The following is a 27,770-nucleotide window of genomic DNA, read 5'->3' on the forward strand; positions in this document are numbered from 1 at the left end:
TTATGCATAAAATTTATTGTATTATTTATGATATATTTATACATAAAAACGTTCCTCTTAAATCACTCTATCTATTTAAAAAACCACATCAAAATCCGTTGCGTCATTTTATAGATTTAAGCATACCAAGGGACATAGGGACAGAGAAAGCGAGCTTTTTTCATACTATGTAGTGATTTCCTTTCTGTTGTATTTAAGAATAAATAATACCATTTTTGTTTTTCATTCGTTTATTAATGAAAGGCCCAAAATAAATTTTACGTTAATCGATTCTGTAGCTGTAAGCACAGGATCTGTAATGCGGTCATGTTCAATTACGAAGCTCAAATATTTGATATCGATTTTAATAATTAAGAAGGAATTTTATCTGGAAATTAATTACTAGTGGAAACTATTAATAGCTAGAAGATAGAGATTTGTAGTTTGATAAACATAATAAGAGCGAAAGATTTTAGGTAAGATTGAGTTTTATATGGACAAATTTTAGGCCACGGTAATTACTAAAGTAAGTAATTAAGTAAGATGATATTTGCTACTAGCCGTCTCTAGGTTCCTGATCACAGTTTTAAGACATGTCTAAATCGGAAACTTTTAAAAGTGACTTATAATAATAATGCTTTTAAAGCCTCGACCAACACCTATGTAGGCTAACATAGAGGTAGGTTGAAAACAGTACAATTCTGGACACGGCGCGTATTGTCCAGAAATTCCTCACTCTTAGAGCTCTCTCTCGTTACTGGTGGGCTACGCACTTATTATATTTTTAAATGAATATTTTTTTTTCTAATTAAATATTTAAAATTGTATTAAACAAGTATGATAAATGAAAAGAATAAATCCTAACATGCTTTTAAAAATGCTCAATTTTAAATACAGACACTGACCGCTTCTAAAGCGAAGCAAGCATATCCTAAACAATCGCCACTTACCTCAAGAGTAAAAGTACCGTAAGTAAATCTGAGTCAAAACAAAAAACTGATCGATGGCGTACTGGAACGAGTGGTGACAAACGCGTTAGGTATGTCCTCCGTCCGTGTGCTCGCAGCATCATTAGACAACGTTCATCAGGCGCCAACCGTCAATTAAAAGGCAGGACACACCGTGATGGAAATATTAATAGGCGTAAGATACACTGTGGGGAAGCGTGGGTCATAAGGGGGTTATGTATGATACTGGCGGTCACTTCTGTTCAATTTTTTGGTGCCCGGTATATGGCAATAGCTCATCACCATCATTACATGGGACTTACAACATAAATTGTAAAAAATGCGTCTACAATTTACAGTGGCATTACGTACCATAATGTGCACCTCGTCTACCCCTTCGGGGATAAAGGGCAATACAATATAAATAAATAAGATTTTTTTAATCAGATGTATTGTTGTATCTTCTATCCGAAATTAACTTTAACTGGTTGAATGATAAAGGTTGTGGTAAAGAACTATCTCCTATTCTAACAAAACGTACTCAGGTCAGTCAACTAGAAGAGTTAAGAATGACTGGCAGTGTCATATTTTACCATTATTAACTGCGACCCCTTAAATATCTGTTAAGTGTGGGGGTTTTTATAACTTTTTAAATGTTTGTTTGCTGTTTTCCGATAAAAGATAAAGTAAACTAACAAATCACCCACGATTGACCCGTACCCATTCAATGTGCACTATGCTTAAACAAAAATATCCCACTGTTGTTAATAAAGATGAGATGAACGTGTCTCGCATACATTCGGACACTCAAACACTTGCAAATGTTTACAAAATAACCGCAAGTGACCGAAGCTCTTGGTGAAATATGAAAATTTTCACACGAAGTGCCACTTAATTTTATACGTGACAGATTAGGGGGTCGCGAAAATGATAAACATGGCCGCTATGATCGTTGAGACGAGTTAACATCTTTTGTTAGCTGTTTAGTGACTAACATTATGTTGTTCAATTATTTTGTTGCCTGCTGTTCCTTTGAATGATTGGAATTATGACTGCTGAGTTGATCGGTGTTTGATATCTAGGCCGAGCAAAGCATTCTAGATATATTTTGTTTGTCGATCTGGTGATAAGGGTCAGAAATCAGAAGACAGTCAACAAACTAAGGCCAATGAGGAAATGTATGTATACAGTATGGAGATCACTCATATGATTTAAATGAAACTACAAGTAGTACTCGTCCACAGAAGCATAATACAACTAAATATTTCAACGCATTAAATTCTGTGTGAACAGCTCTATGTCCATTGACCACAGAAGAGCTTTAATGTTGTAGGTTGGCTAGGAATGTTACGTACACGCGGTGCTGTTGTTATAATGCCGTATTAGTAAAGAGTGTTCAAATTAGCTCATAGAGAATAATGCCGTTTTTGGCTTACCTACTGGGCCTATTTCGCTCATTTTTCGTATATCGCCAGCCAAGATGATGACAAATATGTGGCTTAAATTACGTCATAAGAGGTTTCCCCATACGGTATACGTAACTTTTCAAAGAAAATTGAAAATGAAAACCATTTTAAAAGTTATAAAACGCTGCACCATTGTTACCTACGTTATTTGAAGGGACAAAATCGTTTAACACAAATAACCTCTACTGTTTGAAACATTGTTGCTAAACGAGATTTAACGACAGTCACATTAGTATTATGACAACGTACATACAACATATTACCTCAAATATTAGTTATTATTAGCCTTACATTTACCTTTGTTCGCTTTTAGATAATAATATTTTTTTCATGTTTCAAAAGTCAAGCCATGACGCACCTGTATGAATAAAATCTAAACATTAAAAACATTTTTTTTAAAGTACGAATTTAGACTTTAAATTATCAGCACAAAGTTCTAATTCATGCTAAATAGTAAACTTTTTAAGTAGCGTAAACTAATTTAATTGGACCCTATACATTCATAGTTCGATCCGAAAGTCAATTTGAATTTACGTCCAAGAAGAACCTTAAAAAAAACAATTAATTTTTTTACCAAACTTTTCGATCAAGTCCTTCTTCACACAAATGAAAATCATTAGAACTTAAATAACTAAGTTAATTTGATTTTCGAAAAAAGTTTTGAAAAACAATTTGGGTGGCAAACGACGAAGATGTGTCCAATCAGCTGCCAGTCCTTTATCAAGGAAAGAAAAAATGTCAGAAACGTTTTGGACATCCTAAAGTCTGCACATTTATTTATATTGGGTTTTTTTTTAGAGGGGAAAATCATCCAATTACTTCTCCTGCCCTGGGCGAGGCGAGAGGGAGTGTCAGACTCTTACTGACTAAAAACCACCCCGTTCCTACTCCTGCTTGTTGAGCCGGAGCCCCGGTAAACCCGCTAGGTAGTCCACAGCTCCGGATTTATACTGGGTAGGGACTAAATATAAACACCGTTGAAGTTTGCTTAAACTCAGTTAATTAAGGCTAAACCGAACTAGAATAATGTTGGTCAAAGTTTGTGCATGTTTACAAAAACTGGCCCTGTTCTATAGTTAGGTTAGGTTGGCTATTGTATTAATCATTGTGAAGGAAAATTAATTGTTTAGTATACTTTGGTCATAATTATTATGTACATCCAGACTATATTTACTTAACAGTTTAAATATAATTTTCGTTTTCTATAGATAGAGTCTATCTAATTGAATGTCCATTACGTTCAACATTCACTGTTAGCTAAAACAAAATTCTTTTACGATCCTTCATTTACTAGAAGTAGCATTCTCTATTAGACATTTATTGGCTTATAATAACTGATCCACCCCAAAAAATGCTGCTCAACTATTAAATATATCATTGCAACATTTTTAGAACATTTACGAGTCCTTAAACAAAAATGTTTGAAACACTACTAAATTCAATTTTACTTGTAGTTCAACTTTAAAAGACTGACACGCTGCCTGCCTACGAGATGTGTTAACCTTCGGGTAACTTATAAAATGTACCTTGTCAAGTTTTAAATAAGGGTCAAACGTATCGTTCAGATATATAAATATGATAAATAACACTTTTAGTGAAAAAGTGTTTATATTAACTAATTAATCAGTGAATTACAAATTACCTTTTTTGCATTAACTGGCTGCTCCACAAAGAAAGCGAGTTTACTGACTTATAGAATCTGACCAGGTAATCAGGCCAGCCACATTGACTAAGGTGTAGAATTGGTAAGTTCTTTCCATGTGAATTGAGTCCACGCTTTGTAGGCTTACAATATTATTAGCGAAAAAACGCTGCTACTCGCTACGAGCTATGTGCTACGAACAACGAGCTACGGCTACAGTATTTCACCGCAACTTAAGTGTGTAATTAGGGCTAACATATTTCTTATATCGACACGTCCTAAGTATAAGTAAGTAACTGAAAAAGTTAAATTTTACAGGAGAGCGAATTTAAGATTGCAAAAATTATAAATTGTCATATCTTTGTCATTTTAAGGATTTATGGTTTGAAATTTAGTAACTGAGTTTAAAATTAAGTACAGTTTATGTTTACAAGGAAATTTTGTTTGTAAAGGTTTATGGTTTTGTTTTATAACACATAGATAATTTTACTCCGGTCTTAGAATGTATCAAAATACTCTAACTGCCACATCCACACTTTTTCAATGGAATATTTATCGAATATTTTACGCGATATCCATGGAATAAGTAGTTAAGTGCATTTTACAATTAAAATTGAATCCAGTGTATAAATGTGTAACTACGTAGATACACACTTATGCACCGGGAATGGCTAAAATTCCATAATAATTATCATTAGGACTTACCTTGTCTAGGTGACGAATAAATCTCATTTGGTGGTGACATGGTGAGATTCTGTCGCCTTTTAATTGCATTTTGCTTTAACGATACTAAGAATTTATAGCGTTCACTATATTAATAAAATATAACGCACCGCTCGCGCGTGCCGCTCGCTGTTACCGCGAAGAACTGAGCGAGCGGCAGATGCCCGCACCCCGCGTCTCGATCCCCCGCGTACTACTATTTAACTGGAACTTCCATATTTGTACGTTGTATTTATTTCCTAGCTAATTCAGATAAATACTTATGCGTCTGAAAAAAACCATGTTCGGCTGTTACAATTTTTTTTATATTTTTTTATTGGATAGATACAGGTACGTTGAAGCTAAAAATGCAATAAAAACCATTTCGTGTATCTGGCAGATACATACTTATACTTAGCGGGTGTCGATATGTATGGATAGAAAGTTAAGTTTAAATGTTTGATTACTTTTTGACAGTGTGAGCTAAAGGGTCTCAGCAACATATACATTTCTTTTTGTTAATAGTTAACTATTACGACAAATGTTTACATGACTTAAATCGTTCCTTATCGAATTATTTTTTTTTTTTAACATTAGTCACATCATATCAACATAACATAATTATATTGGATAAATACAGAAATGAAACGTTACAAAAACATCGAGCCTTCATTTCCAGTGCTATTATAGCATTACCATGCATTGACAGTCAACAGCAAATGACACAAAAACGTAATACTCGCTTAAAATGAAGGAACCAATTTGTTATTGTCGGGAATGTAAGCACAATAAACAAGAAATGGCGGGCCAAATGACGAACATAAATAAAAATTAGTCTTCAGTGGATGAACAACGAACTTCTGGTAGATGTGTGCCCTTTACTTTGCAATTGAAAATGACAGCGTGAACTCAGAAGCTATGAAAATAGATAGACACGTGTATTATAATTAGATAGACTGTATGGATGAGGCTTTCATGTCCTGATAGAGTGTGTCCGGAATGAAAGTTATATATATATTACCGTGACACCATGGTGGCGCAACCAGTCACTGCTACCAACGAAATGTATACAGCTCTATAGAGAGTTACTCATCTAGTGTCCGCTTGGTTGCGCATCTATATGGCGGCATAGAAGGTTTAAGGGTAGCGCATCCAGGCTGGTCGCGCCACCACCACACGCCACACGTCTAGTTTGATAGCATGCGGATAACACGGTGGCGCTACTGGTTGCGCCGCCATGGCGGCCCGGTGAAATATAAACCTAAGAGTATAATATTACATAATAATATGTCAACAGCACTTTTACTTCAACTCAATACTATTTTTAACTCATGTCTACGCAAAACAAAAACCAAATCGTATTTTTTATTCTGAATGAAAGGCTATTTCAGACTTATAGTCTATCTCAATGACATATATCAATCGAATAATATCAGTCATCCTATATTGTATTTTGGCCATTTTTATGGCAGGGGAAACCTTTAAAAGGCGCCTAGCTTTTTGGGGATAAAAGACAAGTAAAAGGGGGATTTTTACCTCACTAAAATCACCCCGTTGGCCAAGGCCACTCTTAACACCTGTAAGGGGCACCGAGTCCTCTTAATAATCGCTAGTTTCACATGTATATATGTATGTTTATATGTACCTATGAAAGTATATTGTATATATTACTGGTATATAAAGATGCTCACATATCTAAGGTTTCCACACCCAATTCTAGGAAAACCTGGAAAGGTAAAGTTCAGAAATCTCAGAATCAATTAGACTTCATTATTTTATACTTAATATTTTATGTACGGTACCTATTTATTATACGAAATACTACGAAAACAATTATGCATGTACATCACATGGCATTAGCTTGTTTCTCCCTGAAGGGGTAGGTAGAGGTGCTGATATCCTTATAGCGGCTACACATCTTAGAATTTAAGTGTACTGTCGAACTATACAGAGCAATGCCGCGGATGAATACTAGTACAGTAAAATAAGTACAAACGGCCGTACTCAGAGCCATTTAAAGGTTACTTAACGCAGTCCTGAGTGAATGTTTTCGGAACGATATCGTTACTAAGGAATAGTTTAAGTACTTAATCATTAAATGTCTCTGAATGTGGCAATAATGGTCATGGCATGGTCATAATGGCATCTTAATAAGGTCAAGTCTAATTATATTAGTTCTTCGAAAATTTCTATTTGAAACAAAAATTGGCTTGAGAAACGAATGTGGGTGTTCATCAAAATAGTTAAACTTATAAAAGTGTCAAATAACAAAGTTTTAGTTTAGTTAACCACTTGTACCGAGAAAACTGAATTTTGTGGGATTTCTATTTAACGTTAGCGATATGTTAGAGTTACCTAACAACTTCTTAATTGAATGGTTCTATATAAAACTAATAGGTACTCAACTAGTTTATGATTCTTAATTTTAGTTCTTCTTTATATTTAGTTTTTCTTTAAGTTGTTTATAATTAATTTTTTGTGGTCTATAATATCAATAATCATAAATGTCTGTACAACTTTATTTGATAGAAGAAAAAGTATTTTTGTGTCGTTAAATGATGACTACCTAATTTTTTAATACGGTATTTATTTAAATGATTATTAAGTAATTTCTATGAAACAAGATGTCGACATACATCTTGTACATCTTGATCTGTATAGATCTATATATTTTTTAAATAAAGTAAGAAAATGTAAGTAGAGAAACTATAATTTATAACACCAAGGATTACAAAAAATATATAAAAATATATAAAAAGGTACTACATATTCCTATTGGATTTTTTTCTTGTAGACATGTGGCAGGAAAAGTCATTATAACTGACGACACAGCGTGTAACAAAATACATAAAATTAACCTAAATAAAAAACTATTACTACGATTTCAATTCTAAATCACCTACAAGTCTATACTAAACATAACAGAAAATGCAACACACGAAACAACCGCAAACATTATCATACTAAAACTAAAAACTACACCAACAAACACCATAATTAATTAACGAACACATTTTTAAAATTAAAACTAAAACATATGTTTGAACTTAGAACATGGAAAAAGGTGGCCAGTTATTGCAAGCAGGCGGAGTGCCGCCCGCCCGCCCTCCCGAGCCGCCCAAAGCTACGTATTGGATATATAAAGCGGGACGGAGGCTTCAGCGGCACAACGCAACACAACCACTGGCAACCACGAGCTCTCCTCTTCCCATCTACGTCAACACAGGTTCGTACGATAATTTTATTATATTTAATTTTATTTATTTTATTATTTTTATTTTTACTTGAAATGAAAAGTGACTTTGACATAAAAAATAGTGAAGTTATCTAATATTTAATTTGATCTGTGCAATATTTAAACGTGCTGTATAATATGTCATAATAATAAATTCTTTGAACATTGTTCGGGTAAAATTTTAAAACGTCATAAAAAAATAACTTTGTGAATAGTAATCGCTAACTTTACTAACTGACTAAAAACAGTTGGCCACAATATTTGAATTAATCTTAAAAGCGTTTATTATCTGTAATGAAAATCATTTTTATAAATAAAAAAGTGATAGTTCCATTTAATAAATGAACTAAACTTAACACTATGCACAGAAATTATGTGTCATTCATGGGGGTCTAATTTTATAACTTTGCTTTTTTTCTTTCCTTTTTTTATAACTTCGCCCGTTGCATGTGAGTTAACTTTACCCGTTTTACGCGACTTAAAAATATAACGAAAAGTGCCTTAATATTATATACAATGATGAAATAGTACTGCAATATTTTATTCAAAATGAATTTAATAAATTTATATTATAATACTCATAATTACATGAAGTTTTGATCCGTACTGTAACTAAAGAAAAGTGCAAGTTTCATTTATACAACTCTGCATACCCCCGCAGCGAATAAAACACATAATCGTGTGGCAATATCAACAGTTAATATAACGTACAATTGAATTCTTTATTGACGACTATATCAGACAATCTTTCAGGTCGTTTCAGTAAACTTCCGTTTTAATACGGACCTCATATCCGGTAGATGATGGTTATACTCCCATTTTATTTCTACTTCTTGTGGTCAGTGCAAGCCTTGTGTGGCTTGCTGATCGATTATTGGTTGAATTGCATTGCAATTTAAAAATGTTTTTAGAGTTGTGAATTTATAATAAATAAAATTAAATAAAGTTGATAAAATAATTATTTATTTATTTATTAACACGAAAAAAGAGTCATCTTTGTATCAGATTTAAAAAAAAATATTTAAGTTTGGTAAAATAATAAGCACGTAGTATTCACCACGCGTTCACGATACTTAACTCCGCGGCATTTAAGAAGAGGATTAGCGTTCACGTATGTAATTAAAAATAATTAATAATAATGAGAGTTGATGAGTATACTCTTTTATACAATACTAGCTGACCCGGCAAACGTTGTTTTGTCATATAAATTATTTCAAAAAGATTTAAGACTAAATAATCCTTATCACTTCTTTAGGCGTATGAAAAATAGATGATAACCGATTCTCAGACCTGCTAAATACGCATATAAAATTCGGTACAAAACGGTAAAGCCGTTTCGGAGGAGTACGGTAACTAATATTGTGACATGGAAATTTTATATATTTATGAGATAAAAATATCTTTTCAAGTTATTTCACCGTCAAACTTATAACAGATGTTATTTATAACCGTTCCAATAAGTACCTATAGGTAATTAATTATAAGAAACCATTAGCACTCACTATTAATTTCTGTCTTATTTTTCCTTTTTATTCTAATATAAAAAGGTTCTTAGGCCACAATCGAGAAAATTTTCACTAGTCATTATAATAAAAAGGTTTCAACAGTCATGTCGTGTTAGACTCACTTTCCGCTACCTTTAACCTCTCGATTTCTTTATAATTTAAAAAAAATATTCTCTTTCATCAAAAGGCTTACTTATTTTGTATAAAACTAGAAGACTGCGCGTTTGTCGCGGTGGCTAGGTGGCTGACTTGCAACGTATAGCGAGTTCGATTCTTACACAGAGCAACTCTTTGTGTGGTCCATAAATTGTTGTTTCGGGTCTGGGTGTAAACGCACCTACGACATAGGAGATAATCCTAGTGTGGAGCAAGGTTTTATTTAAAAAAGCATCTAAAATTCCGGTCGTATAAAACAGAGATTCCTAGGTTAGGGCAACTACAGTTTAGTAATCAAATATTAAAGTTATGTGTGAACGGAATACATTTATTTCGTCGCCATCATTACTTTTCCCGTGGGTGTAGTAAGAGCCAGCTTTTCACAAACTAGGCAGCGGTCTCTGAGAATACTGAATTTTTAACATACATACATAACGTCACGCTTGTCTCCCATGGGGGGAGGCAAAGACTATGGAACGCCAATTGCTACGAATCTCGCCTGTTAAGTAAGTTTCGATTTCTAAAACAGCTATTTTCAAACCAACTACCAAGATTGGAAATAAAAATTGGGGGAAGATCATTCAATTCCTTCTCCCGCCTCGAGCGAGGCGAGAGTCGGACTCTTACTGACTAAAAACTACCCAGTTCCTACTCCTGCTTTAAGCTGGAGCCCCGGTAAACCCGCTAGGTAGTCCGTAGCTCCGGATAAGATTGGAAATCATCTCTCTCTTAAGTTGAGAAGGCTCATAGTCCACCAGTGAATATCCTACGACAATCGTAGTAATAAAATAAAATAATACTATTTGGTCATCAATAGCGTAGCCTAACAATATTATTTGTTCATACTTTTTTACCAAAAAAATACAATGACGTGTTACCCGTTATTACGGTACTTCATCTCAATAAGATACTTATCTAAAAATAAATCGTCCTGACCTGTGTGTTACCAACATACTTCTATATTTGGATTAAAAATTGGTTCAAGCCAATCAACGGCAACGTTTTGATAACTTGCACGTGTAACTCCTTACAACCCGGTTCTAGGGAACAACGAATTGAATAAATGACATGATTGATCTATCTCACGACCTCTATATCTATACTAGTATCGCCCGCGGCTTCATCTATGAAGAAATATATTTTTTACATAATATTATATATATTTTTTATAACGTCACGCCTTTAATCCCCGAAAGGGTAGGCAGAGATGCACATTATGGCATGTAATGCCAATGTACACCCACATTTCTATCATAATTTTTACGTAAAAATAGATTATATATAAAACGTCTCAAGTAAATTTCGATCTTAAAAGGTACATTAGGATAAAAGTAGCCTATGTTACTAACTAAAAAGTACCTAGGACTTAATTTTTTTTAAATTAATCAAGTAATTTTTCGGTGGTTATATAGTATACTAACAAATAACAATCAACAATCTATTTTTCCTGTTTATATATAACCTTCGTTCGTCGGCTTCGTCCGCAAAGTCTAAGGAAAAGGTTTATTATATCACTGTTCAACCTTCTTATAATCTCTAAACATAAAAAGCCATACCTACCATATATAAACGCAACAAACACACTCGTATCAGTATATATGTACGTTCGTAATTCGTTTTAGTAAATACCAATGTCACGCCTTTTTATCCTTGAAGGGTTAGGCAGAGATGCACTTTACGGTATGTAATGCCACTTTTCACCATTTGTGTTATAAGTCCCATGTAATAGAAGTTGAGCCTATTGCTATAGATACAGCCAGTATCTATATATTGGGCATGATTCCAGACACCACTGAAATATTTTCGGAAAACTGAAAAAAGCCTAGTATCTAATACTTTGTCCGACCCGGGAATCGAACTTGCGGCCACTCGACCAATGAGGCAACCGTTTTAGTATATCTATGTATATTAGGTATCTACCTAAATACATTCTAATATAGGTGCACGCTTAGACACTTTATTTGAAAGATACAGGGTGTGTTATTAAGTTATCCCATTTATTATACCTGACATATTGATGTCGTAGCGGCATTCACTTTAGTTATAAGTATACATTACTGTCGATGAAGTCAAGTGGTAGGTAATCAGCCATATTGACTTTCGATCGCGATGTATATGAATAGAACAGGAGAATATTATTAGTCTTCATGAACGAGGGTATGAGCTTTATTTATAACGCAATAGCGTCTATTATCTAATAAGACAATTAGACCTAAAAAGAGGTGTGAAAATAGAATCTTAGTCGATCAGTGCGTTGATGTCTTTATAATCACGTTACTTTTTTAATTTTACATTTTCGATCTTCTGTCATAAAACACACTTAAATTACCTTATTAGTTAACATCTTTCATACAATAAATTAATTTGATAATTATAACTAATTAAAAAACCGAATTAATTTAAAATACTCACTCTCGTTCCTGAAAATACTCCGACAAAAAAAAACATTTTATAATTGAATCTTGATACTTATAACGTCCGCTGGCTGTTTTAATTAACTGTATGTAATTAAAATTAAGCGCTCACTTCATTATTATTATATAATAATTGTGAAATGTGTAAAAGAACATAAAAATAACAAGAAAATAACTGGACTGCGTGAATATAATCTAATGAAACATAATGAATTCAAAGCTAGCCTTTATTATGGTATAAGTCATAACAGAATGCAATTTTAAAATGATTGCATTTTATACGAGTTATGGGATCAGCAGAATGGTAGTGGTAATGGTACTATGTCAGCTCCGTTATTAAGTTAAAAGACGATATAATATAGTGAAAATATCGTTTCAATGTCAAACCAGTATTCATTTCAATAAATCCTGAATTAGGCACTTTGGAAACGTCAAATTACATTGTCCGTCAGTCTGTCTGAATCATAAAAAAAATAGAATAATTATAATCTTCGTGAGACGAAAGACGTCCACTGCTAAACACGGGCTTTCCCCTTAGTTCTCCACTATGAACAACAACTCACCACTTGCATCCAATAGCTGCCCAGCGATGATGCACCATGGAATCGAAATTATCCTCCAGTGGCAAGGAATATTCCACGGCTGTAACAAATGTTATCAGAATCTACTAGTATCAGAGATGGCGATGTATGTGAAAAATGAATTTCCTTGTTTTCCTGCCTTTCTCTTGAAATTTTACCTGAATTTTGCTTTAAACCTCGCGGAGCCCGAGACCTTTCCAACGAATGCAAAACCGTGGAAATCGGTTTGTGCGTTCTGGAGTTATAGCATCAGGAAGGAAAACCCGACTTATTTTTATATTAGAGAATGAACGACTACGACTTTAGTGACGTCACTAGGTACACGTCACTTATTAATGAAAATACATTTATTGTTTTAATTGAATGTGAGCCATCTAGCGTTATTCCCACTACGAGTATTATTAAGGAAGTTTTTTGAAATAATAAACCAATAGTCAATTAGTGGTCCATGCGAAATTATAACAATGCAATTACAAAATAAATACAAATACAAACAGTCATTAATTTTGTGTACAGGGAACATGTCTGTAGGCTGAGTAGAATAAAATAATTGGAGTGAAATTGGATATTCGTAAATTATTTTTTAACTCCCAGTGTTTTAAGTTTGTGATAAAATTTATATATTTTAGGAAATCGCGTTGTGAATTGTGGTGTTTATTATAGGAGTATATAAAAGGTAATTAATATAGTATGTAAAAGTCATTAGATATCTTAAAATAAGTTATTCAGATTTTCTCAGTTTAATGTTACAGTTTAAGGCATTTAAAAAGAACAATTTATAAAATCAAACAATTATTTTTCACTTCTAACGCAATAGTTATCAATAATTAAAGTTTATTTCATCATATATACCAAAAGGATAAATGAGCTTCTATATCAACACGTAAAACACACCGATCTTCGTATGCAACCACAAACAGATATAGGTTTTCTTAAGACGCACCATTGGAAATTCCTATCTCCAGCATTGAACGAAGAGCTGCGAACTACCTAGCGGGCTTACCGGGGCTCCGGCTCGACAAGCAGGAGTAGGAACGGGGTGGCTTTTAGTCAGTAAGAGTCTGACACTCCCTCTCGCCTCGCCCTGGCGTCATTGGATGATTTTCTCCCCTCAAAAAATACGAACGAAAACTTATGATGATAAGGTTTTTGTGTTTATATTTGTGTACTTACGGTGTCTTCTCCTTGGTGCAGATCAGGTGAAAAGATGCGTGGTGCTGGCGGAGCGCTGGCTGTGGCCGTCGCCGCGTTGCTGGTCTGCTGCAGTGCAGATCCCCATCAGGTAAGGAAACTTACAGGATTTATGACTTGAAATTAGAAATGCCAAGGAAGCCATGGTGGATAACATATTATTGGCATTTATATATGTAAGTATATGTAAGTATATATACTTATACAAATGTATATATAAGTATATATACATTTGTATATGTAAGTCGTTGGGTTTTTCTTCAGCAGTTTTTAGTGTATCGAACAAATGCTTTAAATCAATTATTATTATGACCAAGCAATTTTGTATCTTACATTTATGTATGTATTCGATGTATTCTACAATCATTGCGACGCATCTATAGTTTTCGTATCGGCAGATAAAAATTTTAAGTTAATGTCCATAAGCTACATTGTTTAGAAATTGACACGTTTCGCTTTAACTCCTCAATGTATAGCTCTTTTAAAAGGTGCAATAGTAAGAAAATAAATATTATTTCAAATCAATAAAATGCTCTTAAAGTAAATCGACAACCGCTTCCAATCTCTTGAGTGGACAAAAATCACGATTGTGAGATATAGCACAGAGCACAGCATATTATTGTGTACCAATAAACGATATATGTATACGTATAGTATACAGGTATACAATCATATACTTTCCAATCGTCCAGCGCTTCCCACCCTCAATACTCGTATTTAATCCACTTTATTTTATATAATCTTCTTGCACTCTCTGAATTAAACTTTTATATTAAAATAGAAGCTATTTAACAGAGACATTTTATTCATTTTCAATTTAAAACATTGAAAATAATTCCCTTATTAGAAGTAAGTTAATTGTCTTAACAACACACTACATTCCTATACCTTAGAGGTTCATTCAATATGTACTAAGTACAAGTTATAACGTGTTCACATTAGTTATTCACGTGGCTATTCGTATCGGAAACTTAACTAAGTAACATGAACATGTTAACATACTTACACGCTATTAACTTATAAATATTAAAGCATTACATGCATTAGTATCAAGGTACTAAGGTTTAAATAAACAGCTACACTTCTAGATGGTTATTTTATTTTCTAAATTGAAGATAAAAGCAGCCCTCAATCAAGAACTAAATGCCACTACTTAGGGCAGTTATTCAGACCAGTGACCCGTTTAATGCACACAATTTTATAAAAGTACACTCAAAAATTGAACGGATTTTGCCAACTGCCGTCCATTTTGTTTCCACGCGATTCTGCGTATCCCCAACACAGCCAGAATATTAATTGGCTACAAATTCTGATTGGATGGCTCTAACGAGAAAATATAATCATAACTAAAGCCTCCAATTAGATACTAATCGGTTTGTAATCGATCCTGTAGTAAAAATATAGATAGAAACATTAGAATCGATTTGCGAAGGTACAACCCTAATTTTGTTTTCTTAGAATAAAATTTATCTTTATCTAGAATCAATAGTAAAGCAATGAATTATTCTTACCAAGTTGAATACGGTAACAACCATTACTGATTTGAATTGACTTTTGTCGTAAACTATGTTTTAACGATGTAACCATATCGAGACTACATTTCAGTGTCTTGTAAATAATGAATTAAACTAACATAAGTACCTAGGTACTTTGTTTTTCAAAGACATTAGGTACACGAGTTTAGGTTGGTTTGTAGGTATTAGTTGCCTTGTATAAATATACAAATGTTGACGTTTACTTGACCTTTCGTTTATACATAGTAGTGGACAAACTATGAGTTTTAGGCGAATTTAAACCTAGCATATAATCTTTGTAAAATAAAATTGTATTAAATTAAACACGTTTAAAAGTGAACACCTGGGGTAAAATGTTGACTTTACTTTTTAATGTATAAAATGCAAGCTACGTAAACAACATGATAATAAGGACGTTGATACCATTCCTACGGGACAGCAAGTAATTACAACAACAGCAGTAGGTATACTACCTATTAGCTGCTTCGTCGCTCTACATTACAGAACACTACCTTTTTTTCTACGTAGCTTTTAGATATTTCTACTGAAGCGTCTGTTTTATATGGCCACAAATAAAACTAAAGGTTAAGCCGTCTTCAAACATAATTAACTCGTTTGGCTACCAAAATACATAATGTTTAACAATACATACATAAGTTAAACTAACTTGTTTCTGTCCACACTTCACTTTAAGTATGGCGTTAAATAAATACACGACGCCATGTTGTACTCAGTCTAATAACAAAATGGCCGCTCCAAAATAGATAATTAAATTTTGAAAAATAGTCATGTTATTTAATTTTTGAATAGAATCGTGATTAATGAGAACGTCGTGAAAAGCGTAGGCACACTGTCTATTCTCTATTCTAATCTGCGACTAAAATAACAAACCTTATATTATAATGAAAGTATAATTAGTTTTGATAAAATTTTTAAAACAAAACTATCTTTTATTATTGAGGTCATGAATTTGCGAATAGAAAAATTTTTTTAATAAGAGTTCGTAATTTTTAATTCTTAATTTTGTAGAACATGCAAGTCACATTCATAGCAACGGCATTTTAACGCTTCTATCTTGTCTAAAATTGCTTTTTTTATACAGGAGCAGGATGTAAGTGGTAATGACCACTCCGCGGAGCGCTACGATGCCGCCGGTAAGTCAACTCCTTACACGCACACCGCACACATCACAAACTTCCACAGTTATTCAATATTCATGTCTGCACACTGTATGCCAACACGAATGATACTTACCTGGCACGTATGTAATATAACTATCCAGCGGGAAATTTAAAGAAAAACAATCAATATTGGATTATGTTTGAATTGAAACTACTACTAAATATAGTAACTATTTTGATTCAGTAACTAAACACTTTAACGTGTAGATGACAGAGTCCAAAATAAGCTGAGCTCTGAGTGTTGGAAAAGCATTAATAATGTGAGGTCATTTTATACTGTCACCTGTAGCTACATACCATTGAGGTGTGGTGACTTAGAGCGGTCAAAGTAGTTCACGTATAACGTGTGGTCTAAGCGTGTTACGTACTGAAGTTTAGCGTGTTTGTAGTTTGTATAACATGTACTTTGACTTGTACCCCTATTTAGTAGTGTTAAAGTTATTAAACTAATAAGTTGTTTAGATATATTATTACAGAATACTAGTCAAACAATCATTAATTAAAAAATAATCAGGTATTTCATCAAATTTTTGTTCATACGCTGGATAGAAAAGAATAATAATCCACATGTTGATTGTACACAAGCACATTTCTTGTATAAGTATTAAGTAATATTCACACAATCAATGCGCACCAATTCCACGTTTTAGAAACTACACTCCGTGTTACCAGCACAGCACAGTTTAATGTTCTGTGACGTCCAACGTCTGATGTGATACCAAAGGTTTACGACCCTGACGGACAAAAGGCGTTTCACACAGCACTAAAATTATTTGCACTTCCCTGTATTTAAAATAACACTCACGAATACGTCGAAAATTGCACTTAGTTTGTTAATAAACCCCTTTTTGTGCACCAATACCATTCAGGTGATGGGATATTGCACCAATCACACACAGTACGTCTTTGCACAAGATTCAATCACGAAGCTTTTATACACGGTGCATATATGTTTCTGCACAATGTATGGTGAGTACTAATTTATGTTATGCACAAACAATATATGTTTAGCTAAAGTAAGACATCTCTGCTTCAAGTTAAGATTGCTTGAATTTGTTACAGATTATAAACAAAAGGAACTCGAAGATTTCCTCCGCTTCCTGGTCCACTACGAAAATAAGTACGAAGACCGCAACTTGAATGGCATCGGTGGAAACTCTCTGCTTGGAAGGAACACCAACGGTCTCGGTGGAAGCTCCCTATTGGGCAGGAACCTTGGGAACCTCGGAGGCAGTTCTCTGGTGGGCAGGGAGTTGCACTACGGCGGCAGGAACACCCATGGCCTCGGTGGCTCGACCCTCGTGGGTAGAGAAGCCGAAGGAGAGAAAAGGATGTACTCCAGATTTGTCGACTCTCTTGGAGGCGGTAACTTTGTTCGTAACCTGGACTCTATTGGGGGAGGGAATTTTGTGAGGAACCTCGACTCCATCGGAGGCAGCAACTTCGTGAAGAAAAACCTTGACCAGCTCGGCGGGCCGAACCTTGTCAAGAAGAACCTGGACTCTTTGGGCGGAGGCAACTTCGTCAGGAACCTCGACTCCATCGGCGGCGGCAACTTCGTGCGTGAACTGGACTCCATAGGAGGCTCCAACTTCGTTTAAACATTTCATCCCATATCTCTGATCATTTTACCCTTGGTAATATTTTCTCATACAACGTATACATTGTGATATCCCTAAGAAAATTTTATTTATTGAAATTTTGTCATTGTTTAACATTCGGTGTTGATGTTTTTAAATAAATACTTTGCAGCCTAAATGTTTATTTTCTTTCTACATTCCATGATCCTTGAATACGATTCGAATTATATTGCAATTAATTGTGCTTATCGACACGTAGACTGTGACTCAGGTAAGATTAAGTGCTGAAGTATTGAATACCATTTGGATTGTCCATTTCTTCTTGTAACTGATTGTTGGATGCGTGCATGTAGGCCACAAGACTCGTACCTTGGACGACGGCAACTTAGTAAGAGAAGTTCGAGAGGTGCGCCACCCTGGATATGTGCCATACCTCCTCTCCAGACGATTCGACTTCACCAGGTAAATAAAATTAAATAAGTGATCATATCATCTTACAAAAACATTTTCATCTACAAATAATTCCAAGAGAAAATTCATAGAAAACGAAATACAATTCTCCCATTTGATGTTGACTTTAATTCTAAAATTTCTTTAGAAAATGTAATTTAATCGGTCACTAGAGAACACAGTGACACTGAAATATTGATGCTCTTATTAAACTTGTCTTATAAAACTCAAATATAATAGAATTTGATGGCTTGTCCAATATCAAAATAATGTTTTACCTAGTCTATTATGGGTGCTTTTCCACCAGAGATGTGCTATGTCGCAAGTAAACTATGTGACGGTGTCTGGTACTAAGCTATATAGCTGTGCGAGGAAGATGTACAGCTCGAGTATGCGATGTATTGATAATAGGGAAGTCATCCATGACATATCTTTCCTAAAAAAAAACATAGCTAAGCTGAATCCGTTTCCACCAGTACTAATATGTGTACCAATGAATATAATTGGTGCAAGACGATCGCATCCACAGTAACGTAGCATAGTCAATCTCTGGTGGAAAACCGTCGGTAAGACTATTAAACAACAATACAAAATATGTGACAGTTTTACTATATTACCCGAACAAAACAAAAAGAAATGAACCATAATTCATGTGTAACAGATATCATAATTAATCATTTAATTGGTTCGACCCTTGCACGACTTATCTATGTACCTTCATGTTAATAAGAAAATGTAATTACGAGAAAGCTTATATGTCGCACATTGAAAGTAAAATATTATCTGATTCAATAGCCAATTACTTGATTATTCCTCGGAGGTATTCTGTGAAACACCCTGCTGTGTTGCATTGACGTATATAGGGTGCACGGCAAATCAGTTCTTATTGACTGAATTCATACTTTCTTCGAAGTTACAAAATAGCTTGGAGAAACTTGAATGTCATCCAATAATTGTGAGCTTTCAAAATATGGCATGGTACATGTCTGGTTAATCCAGTCTTTCAATAATACTCAGATAAAATGTATTATGTTTTATTCTTCTCCGTGAATTTTATTTCTTCTAAAAACTACACCTACTATGTTCCTTCCGCCTCATATAGAATTCGTCAACAAATCACCCAACACTCTCTTTTCAAACTCATATTTTCACATAAACTTGGGTTCTAGTTGTCTAGTGCCAAAGTTGCTATCACAGTTCTCTATCATTTGGATATCACAAACTTCACCAACATCATTTAACATGCCGAACCAACTTATTTTCTCTTTTTTTTATGAAACAAGCAGGTAATCGAGCAGACGTATTACCTGATGGTAAGCAATCGCCGCCGCCCATGGACAGTTGAAACACCAGAGGCGTTACAAGTGCGTTGCCGGTTTATTGGGAGTTAGGAATTTAAGGGTTGTTGTTCGGGAATCGGGGATGGGGAAGATTGGGAAGGGGGGAATTGGGCCTCCGGTAACCGCACTCACGTTTTTATATTTTCTCACAAAACATTACTTTTAGACCAAAATCTTAATAATTATGAATCGTACATTACTTTGTACAGTCCATATGGAAGCAAACGCGAGCCTTGGGCGCTTGCACCGATCGAGTTCAGGGGATACTACGGAGATGGTCTCCCCAAGCGTAATTTCGACGAGATCGACCGGTAAGCGTATTACACCTCTTTTTTCCTTTTCTTTTTTACTCTTTTGTAGCTTGTAACGGGAACGTTGTATAGTATGAAAGATGACACGAAGACCATAAAATATTGTCGTAAGTTCGTAACTACTGCAGGCTATATCTGAATTTATTGATTTTATAAACTGACCCAATTTTATACCTAGATTATAATAGATGTCATCATCATCATCATCATCAGCCTATAGCAGTCCACTGCTGGACATAGGCCTCCCCAATTGTTCGCCACTTAGCTCTATCACTATAATAGATGTGTAATTTCTGATTCTCAACTTTTCATTCAGGTTTAGGTTTAGAATATCTTTATTTCTCATAAAAATCACATACATAATTATATCATATATACTGAGAAACAGTGTTTTACATAAAAGCAATTTAGAGCCCACAGTAGTATGGACTTAAATAACAATAACGTTTAATTCAAAATTTTAAATATTATACAAAGCTCTATTCAGAAACTTTATAAAATATATTTTTGGAAAATAAAATGTTCTCCTTCAAAAATATGTTCCACATCCTATTTAGCCACTTAAATAACAGCTTTCATAAACACGTTGTAATCAATTTACGTCCTAAAGCAATATTGGGATGTTTTTGTGAAAACACTAGGGAACACGCTTCAGTGTATACGATTTGTATCAAGAATTTGCGAAATTCTATTGACCGATACAGTCGAAATTGCTTTGACATTTTCATCCTGAATATATCAATGGTGACCTGTCGTTTTCATATGTTTAAGGTTCTTGTACATAATGTTTAAAAACCCTCTTAGTACGTTTGTTTTCCTTTAAAAATTTGATAAGTTCTTATTATATAGAATTTATTACAGTCTCACCACGGAGAATAATTATAAATATCATAGAATGGAACCAAATATTATAATTTGTAATTTTCATTTACATATTTTGCTTATTTCCATTCTAATACTTAGATCCTGAGAAGTTACTAAGTTATTCAAGTCCCAACTCCCAAGACAGTTAGTTACAACCAAAACTATATTCAGTAACTGATTTCTAAATTCATATAGACTTAAACACGTACCTAATGCCCGAGGCTACATAACTTTATAGACGTATAGACTTTTTATCCCACGGGAATGCGAGAGAAACCGCTGGCAGAAGCTAGTTCATTCATATTTTTCAAGAAAATACTAGAATTGGAACTTGATCGCACCATGATCACGGATAAACAGTTTATCCGTGATCATGGCGCTTGCAACAGTGCCGAAATATCGGAAACTCATAAAAATTTAAAAACATGGTAAATATCCCATTTTAAGTTCCAATTGTAGTGTTAGTGACCATGTCAGTTTAAAAACTTATTTCAAGAAAATGTTTACTGCGCTATGTTATGATAATGTAGAGTTTAATTATCTTTTTATTCTAGTGTAAAAAGGTAAATAGAATAAATAATCTATTATAATGATTCGCGTCTCCTACGAACAAAACATTTCTAGAGTTCAAACCCCCCAAACACTATTTTAAAAGGAAACAACAAATCATTTTACAGCCTCTTTTACTCAAACAAAAACGTTAAAACGAAAAACACGATTTCCTATATAAATTCAATAGTCGTACAAATTCTTTAACAAGGGTTAAAATGTTTCTATTGTCAAAATTTGTGAGCCCCAAGTCCCTAAATCCCAAGTATTTTTACGACCCATTAAATAGGAACAAAAAACTATTTAAGGCACGTGTGAAAAATTTACCATCTAATACAAAACGTACAAAAATTTTACTTGTCTTTTCATACGTAAATATCTTATTACCTACTACTATATGCAAAGAAAATTGGTGTTTCGTATATTTTACCAATAAAAGCCCAAGCCGCATTAAGGAAACGTGGTGATTAACGCTCAAACCTTCTCCTTGTAAGACGAGGCCTTTGGTCAGCAGTGGCTTTATGATGTTATGTGTGATGTACCATTAAAAGATTATATAAAAGTGGATAATATAATTGATGTAATAGAATTTTAAGCAACAACTATATTTTTGATAACTTCTACTCATTTCAAAATTATGAACAAGAACAATACGCTTCGTATCTAAAATAGATATTATTTTGTTAAATAAGATCTTTAGACAAGTTCACCAAAAAGGTTCGTATAATTACACCAACAATCGGACGTAATTAGGGAGCTCAGTATTTCCGTTCCTTAAGACGTCGGCGGACCTCAAATGTTTATTTTCTTCCCGTAAATAAGAATACTTATTTACAATGTGACCTGTTGAATATACATAGGTTTATTTGTCTATCAAACTGGAATATAAATTACAGTATTTCTTCGATGATGATTATTTTAGCCCCTTTTAAACAATGCGCAAAACGCTAGTCAAATCGAGTAAATATAAAGATGAATATTATTATGTTATCGGCTTACTCGCGTGACTGTTTGACGCGGAACTTGACCAGTTTCAAGCCATGCTAGAGGCTCATATTCATGAGCAGCATTGATCTACATACATATGTTAGCAGTTACGTGAGCAAGCCGATAACATAACAAATAATTTAGTATGTCTCACGAATGTTACAATAAAATAATAGAAAGATCAATATACTGAAATAAACTTTGACATAATAGATCGAATATCAGTGTTAAATCGATACACCAATCGTTCTATTCATATATTCGATGAAACTACCGCTCATACAATTTACCTCATAACGATAGCCAAATACATTCTTTACACTGCTTCTTTATACATTAGCAACTATCTAATACAAACCTATTTCCCCCAGATCCGGCCTGGACACGTTCGTGAAGAAACGCAACTTCGACGAGATCGACCGTTCATCAATGCCGTTCCCCTACGCGACCAAACGCTTCTACCATCTGTACGGAACCAATGACATTGATACCCCTGTGTAAGCCGCGTTCAGCGACCGATTAGCACTCGAACAACTACACACTAGATGTGAAACATTCCCAACACTTATAAATAGATATTTCATGGATAGATTCGTTTGTCGTGTAAGCAAAAGGTTTTGGGAATTTCGGAGTCGAACAAAGTATATTTAAGTTTAATAGATATAGCACCAGCTTGCTTCTTACTACATATATAAAACTCATAATATAATTAATAAAAATTGCGTGTTACTTTCAATATACCGACCCTTTCAGGAGTAAAATATATGATGGTAATGTTAAATACTCCTTGATTCGTCGAACTATTATGAATGGAAACATAAATGCGGAAATACTACGATTAGAATACACTCTCTCTATATCACTGTAGGAGTTCTACACCATTGCGTATCTAGTAGTTTCTCGTCGGGGCATCCTAAAACAACAGTTGATTCAACAACTAATATCCAATTCAATGCAAACGATCACTTGAACTCATGAATATACGTTAGAACTCGAATATGCTAAAGCATTCCTTGTGTTGCAGCTCAAGCTTCGACAAGAAGAGGTACCGACCTGACTACCCCATGGACGAGATTGACCTGTCACACTTCCCCATCGGTTCAAAGAGGTCCCAAGACGACTATCCTCTCGTTCCCCGCAATTTACTGTAAACAAAAGAATCCAGCTACCGTCCTATATACAAAGCATTATGTCCACAATTCCACATAACAGTCTTAGCTCGCTCAGAACTCTGTGATTGTCTAATAAAACATTTCGTGTGTTTCGCTAATGGTTTTCTCTTTATCTTTCTTCGATACTAAAGTTTTTATTTTTTCTAAATTAAAGTTTTAATGATGTTACGTATAAACTTTTGTCTAAAGTTGATTCTTTAACTTGGTCTTCAACACTCTACGTGTATCAATATCTTATAGAATCTAGTACTTTCTCATTCCTAAAGTATCTAGTTTAGATAATTATTAGACTTATAATATATTATGATATTGTACATTTCTCTGATATTATAAATTGTAGTAAAATTTTAATGTGTAAGGAGGGAGAGGTTTAGATTCGTATCTAAATATTATATCAGTATTATCGAGAAACCCTTAGAAAATAACATTAAAAAATTGTACCTGTATATTTATGTTTACCTTGCATTGTGTATGTAAAAGTTTAAGTTGAATTTGAGTATAAATTATTATGAAATAAATAATAAAAAGATTATGAATATTTTTATTTGTTTTAATTCTTAATTAACTAAAAATCACGGTTTACTCACGTATTATTAACCCGTAATATGTCGAAAGCGCAGATCTATGCGATACACAAAGTGCTTACTATTGTGTCTCATATACTGGCATACAAGACGTTCATAGAGAAAAGCTCTACTAGTTTCGAGTCACAGAGGAAGTCTTTATCATGAGCAATTGTAAATTCAGTATATCTCACGATAGTTATTATAAAAATATGTTTCAATTCCTATTTCGTTCTCTGTCGAAGAGAAGAGACTCAGTTTCAAATATAATTAATGTTAAAGTTTGTTCAGCATCCTGTATAAATTACTGAAAAGGCCGCGTCCCTTATCTCACTGTTGGTTACACAAGGCACAAACACTGAATAATAACTCGCCGTCGGCTGTAACAAATAGTTTCCATAAGAACATTATTTTTACTTTGAAACCTTAATTACGGAAAGCCATTCTAATTACAATTTTAAATCCTCCTACCACAAAACATAATTTCGAAAGCCGAGAAGTTTTCTTTGAGAAATAATAAGTTAACGAAATTGTTGGTATTCAAAAGAGTTTCAATTCCTTTTCGTGTTATACTCTAAATAGGTGGTGGAAAGTTTCAAACAATGTCTTTGGTACTTGAGAAACTTGACCGGTTCGTTAATTTGAGTAATATTCAATTATTGAATGGCTATCGAACTCTGAGGTCTAAATTTGATTTAAACCTTTATAAGGCATAAAAAATTTACCAAGTTAAAATAAAACTTTTTGTGGTTTATTAAAAAAAATATTAAAATTTTGTAATATTCACTGAACTTTTCGTTGAAGGAAACATGGTGGTAAAAATATTCCCTTTGCCTTATAAAAAAAAAGGTTAAACTATTTTAGGTATATAAAGGTATAGTTTTGAAAGCCTCCTTGCCTTGTTGATTGGCAGGACTGCTGAATAAGAGGTCTAAGATCCGGGTTGGCCAAAGTATTGTCAATGTGTGTTTCAAAAATTTCTGTACAATAAGCACGGATTTCCATTACACGAAGCTTGTAAGATGACTAGTGAAAAGTGGGTGTTACATTGTATTTTTTTTTCCTCTACAGGTAAACTTGTTACTGCTAGTTAGTTAGGCCACTTTGGGGAAGAAACGTGATATTATATTTTACTAGCAATTCTCCATCCTACAACGTGTATCCTAACATTTCTCAGAATTTTAACAATAATACTTATTGTATTACACAAATAACAAGAAGAAACCTCGTTTCAAACAAAAAATAATAAACATTAACCATTAACCATGTTCGCTTAAGGGCCACAGGTGATTTAAAAACAATAAAAACTAAGTGTTAAGGTGATAGGGTCTGTATTTGCTTGCAAGGATGTCGGTTAACTTAAAGAGGTGTTGCTTCGAATACGTTTATTTCAATACTAGCTTTTGCCCGCGACTTCGTTCGCGTGGAATAGTGACTTCCGGCAAATTTTTGGTTTTAACCACATAGTTCCCGATCTCGCGGGATCTCTTCAAAAATGAGATGTGGAAGATATTCCAGGGAACTCTTCAAAAATCAACATAATGAGCTCTTTTTTTTTTTTTTTTTTTTTTTCAGGGGGGAAAATCATCCAATGACTTCTCTCGCCAGGGCAAAGCGAGAGGGAGTGTCAGACTCTTACTGACTAAAAACCACCCCGTTCCTACTCCTGCTTGTCGAGCCGGAGCCCCGGTAAACCCGCTAGGTAGTCCGCAGCTCCGGATTAAGCATCAGCCCTACTGGGCCCCATCTGTGGTGGTCTGATGGCTCTTTGAGGCGCGCGCGAAACGCAACGCGCCGCACGCACGGGTCTGGTTCTGGTCGGGCGGCGAGCTACCCTTGCTCGCCGTCCGCAGACCCGCACTTACGGTGGCCGGAGATCGTCACGCGATCCCCGACGCCCGGAGTGTCTTTCGCGTCGGCTAGGGCGTGAGGAAGTTCGTTCCCTCACGCGTCCCGCCTCCTCCTTAGCTAGCATAACTGCTTCGCAGAAGGAGGAGACGGCATCCCAGTCCCCCTCGCTCCGCACCATGGTCTGAACCAAAGCCGGACGCGAGAGGTCGCCGTCGCCGATCACTTCCCTGAGGGCACGGCGGTGCTCAGCCCACGCAGGGCAGACCGCAACCGTGTGTTCCACCGTGTCCTCCGGGCGGTCTTCGCAGTGATGACACCCGGGCGTTTCCTCCCGCCCAATCAAAAACAGGAACCTACCGAAACTCCCATGTCCGGTAAGCACCTGCGTCAGGCGGTAGGTGAGGACGCCATGGCGCCTCTCTAGCCACTCCTCAAAGAGGGGACTTACCGCTGTAATGACAGCGAGCCCAGCCCTCGGTTGCGACAGTCGTTGCTGCCAATCCGCCATGAGATCGCGCCGGAGCTCGTCCCGCCACGCACTAATCTGGCGTAATGAGCTCTGCGTTTGAATTTAATAGATGTATACTCACTTAGGGCATTGAAAAAATAGTTTAAAAACGGACTTAAACTAACTTAAGGCAGTTGTCCCACCAACGGCGTGTGAACGACTATCGGCTATTTTCTCGCTCAAGAAACGTACAATAGATATACTTTCCGTGTAAACAAAAGAGATGCATATAAAAATAGTTGATCGCTGACTGTTCACACTGCCGGCGAGTGCTCGCTTCACTTGTTTGTTTTTGTTTTCACTCGTTTTCACTCGTTTCTAGTTCTAGCTCTACTCGTTACTCGTTCATCGTTGCCGGTGGGACAACTGCCTAAAACTAAAGAAAGCTACGAATTACGCATTTATAACAATTAAAAAAGAAACTATATTACAACCTATCCTCTATGCTATAATAACCAAGCTTAAACTAAATAATTTAAAAGAAACGACTTAAATCTAATCTAATTAAAAAAAAAATTAGACTTACAATTTTATTAAAAAAACTAACTACAGTAACTACTAATAATCGATATCAAACTAAACCTACGTTAAATAGTTTAACCAAAAAACCAGGAAAACCGAACAAATAAACTTATTAATTGACAAATACAACGAAACCAATTTAGAATATACGAAACAGCAGGACCACTACAGACAAATAATCATACGACTGATAATACACTTCTTCTACGATAGTACCGAAGCGCTCGGCCGATACCCAACCAAATGAATGTAACGAAACCATAGCGCGATCTATTTCGATCCCAACGCCATCTATCGAGGATAAAGACAACTTGGATTATTTATTTATACTCCGTTCGGGCATTTTCTTTGTACTAAAAGTTTAATTATATTGATATTATTTTTTTCATACCTTTTTACTATTTATTTACTTTTTTTCGATGAATTAAAACAATAACATGAACCAAAGTCGTGTAACGATCGACATAGAATTATCTATACTCCGTTAGAGCATTTTCTTTGTACTAAATGTTTTATTATATTGATATTATTTTTTTCATACCTTTTTACTATTTATTTAC

The 27,770-nt window shown here is 34.7% G+C and overlaps 1 protein-coding gene and 1 long non-coding RNA gene across 2 annotated transcripts in view; one reads left to right on the forward strand and one right to left on the reverse strand.

Annotated features, from left to right (window-relative positions):
• LOC126911674 (uncharacterized) overlaps nt 1–26,708 on the reverse strand; it is a 41,821-nt gene extending 15,113 nt beyond the window's left edge. The window contains exon 1 of the long non-coding RNA XR_007706184.1: nt 25,727–26,708. This is a non-coding gene — a long non-coding RNA (uncharacterized LOC126911674). The remainder of the gene's footprint in view (nt 1–25,726) is intronic.
• Nucleotides 7,846–24,306, forward strand: LOC118268957 (orcokinin peptides). Its single transcript, XM_050700120.1, has 8 exons — nt 7,846–7,962; nt 13,822–13,909; nt 16,435–16,486; nt 17,576–18,076; nt 18,492–18,555; nt 20,093–20,194; nt 22,966–23,091; nt 23,619–24,306. Exons 2-8 carry the CDS (start codon nt 13,835–13,837, stop codon nt 23,743–23,745), a joined length of 1,047 nt encoding a protein of 348 aa, XP_050556077.1. The 5' UTR covers nt 7,846–7,962; nt 13,822–13,834; the 3' UTR covers nt 23,746–24,306.
• Nucleotides 26,709–27,770: the final 1,062 nt, after the last annotated feature.

The sequence above is a fragment of the Spodoptera frugiperda genome, chromosome 2 (genome assembly GCF_023101765.2).
Source record: "Spodoptera frugiperda isolate SF20-4 chromosome 2, AGI-APGP_CSIRO_Sfru_2.0, whole genome shotgun sequence".
Lineage (NCBI taxonomy): Eukaryota > Metazoa > Arthropoda > Insecta > Lepidoptera > Noctuidae > Spodoptera > Spodoptera frugiperda.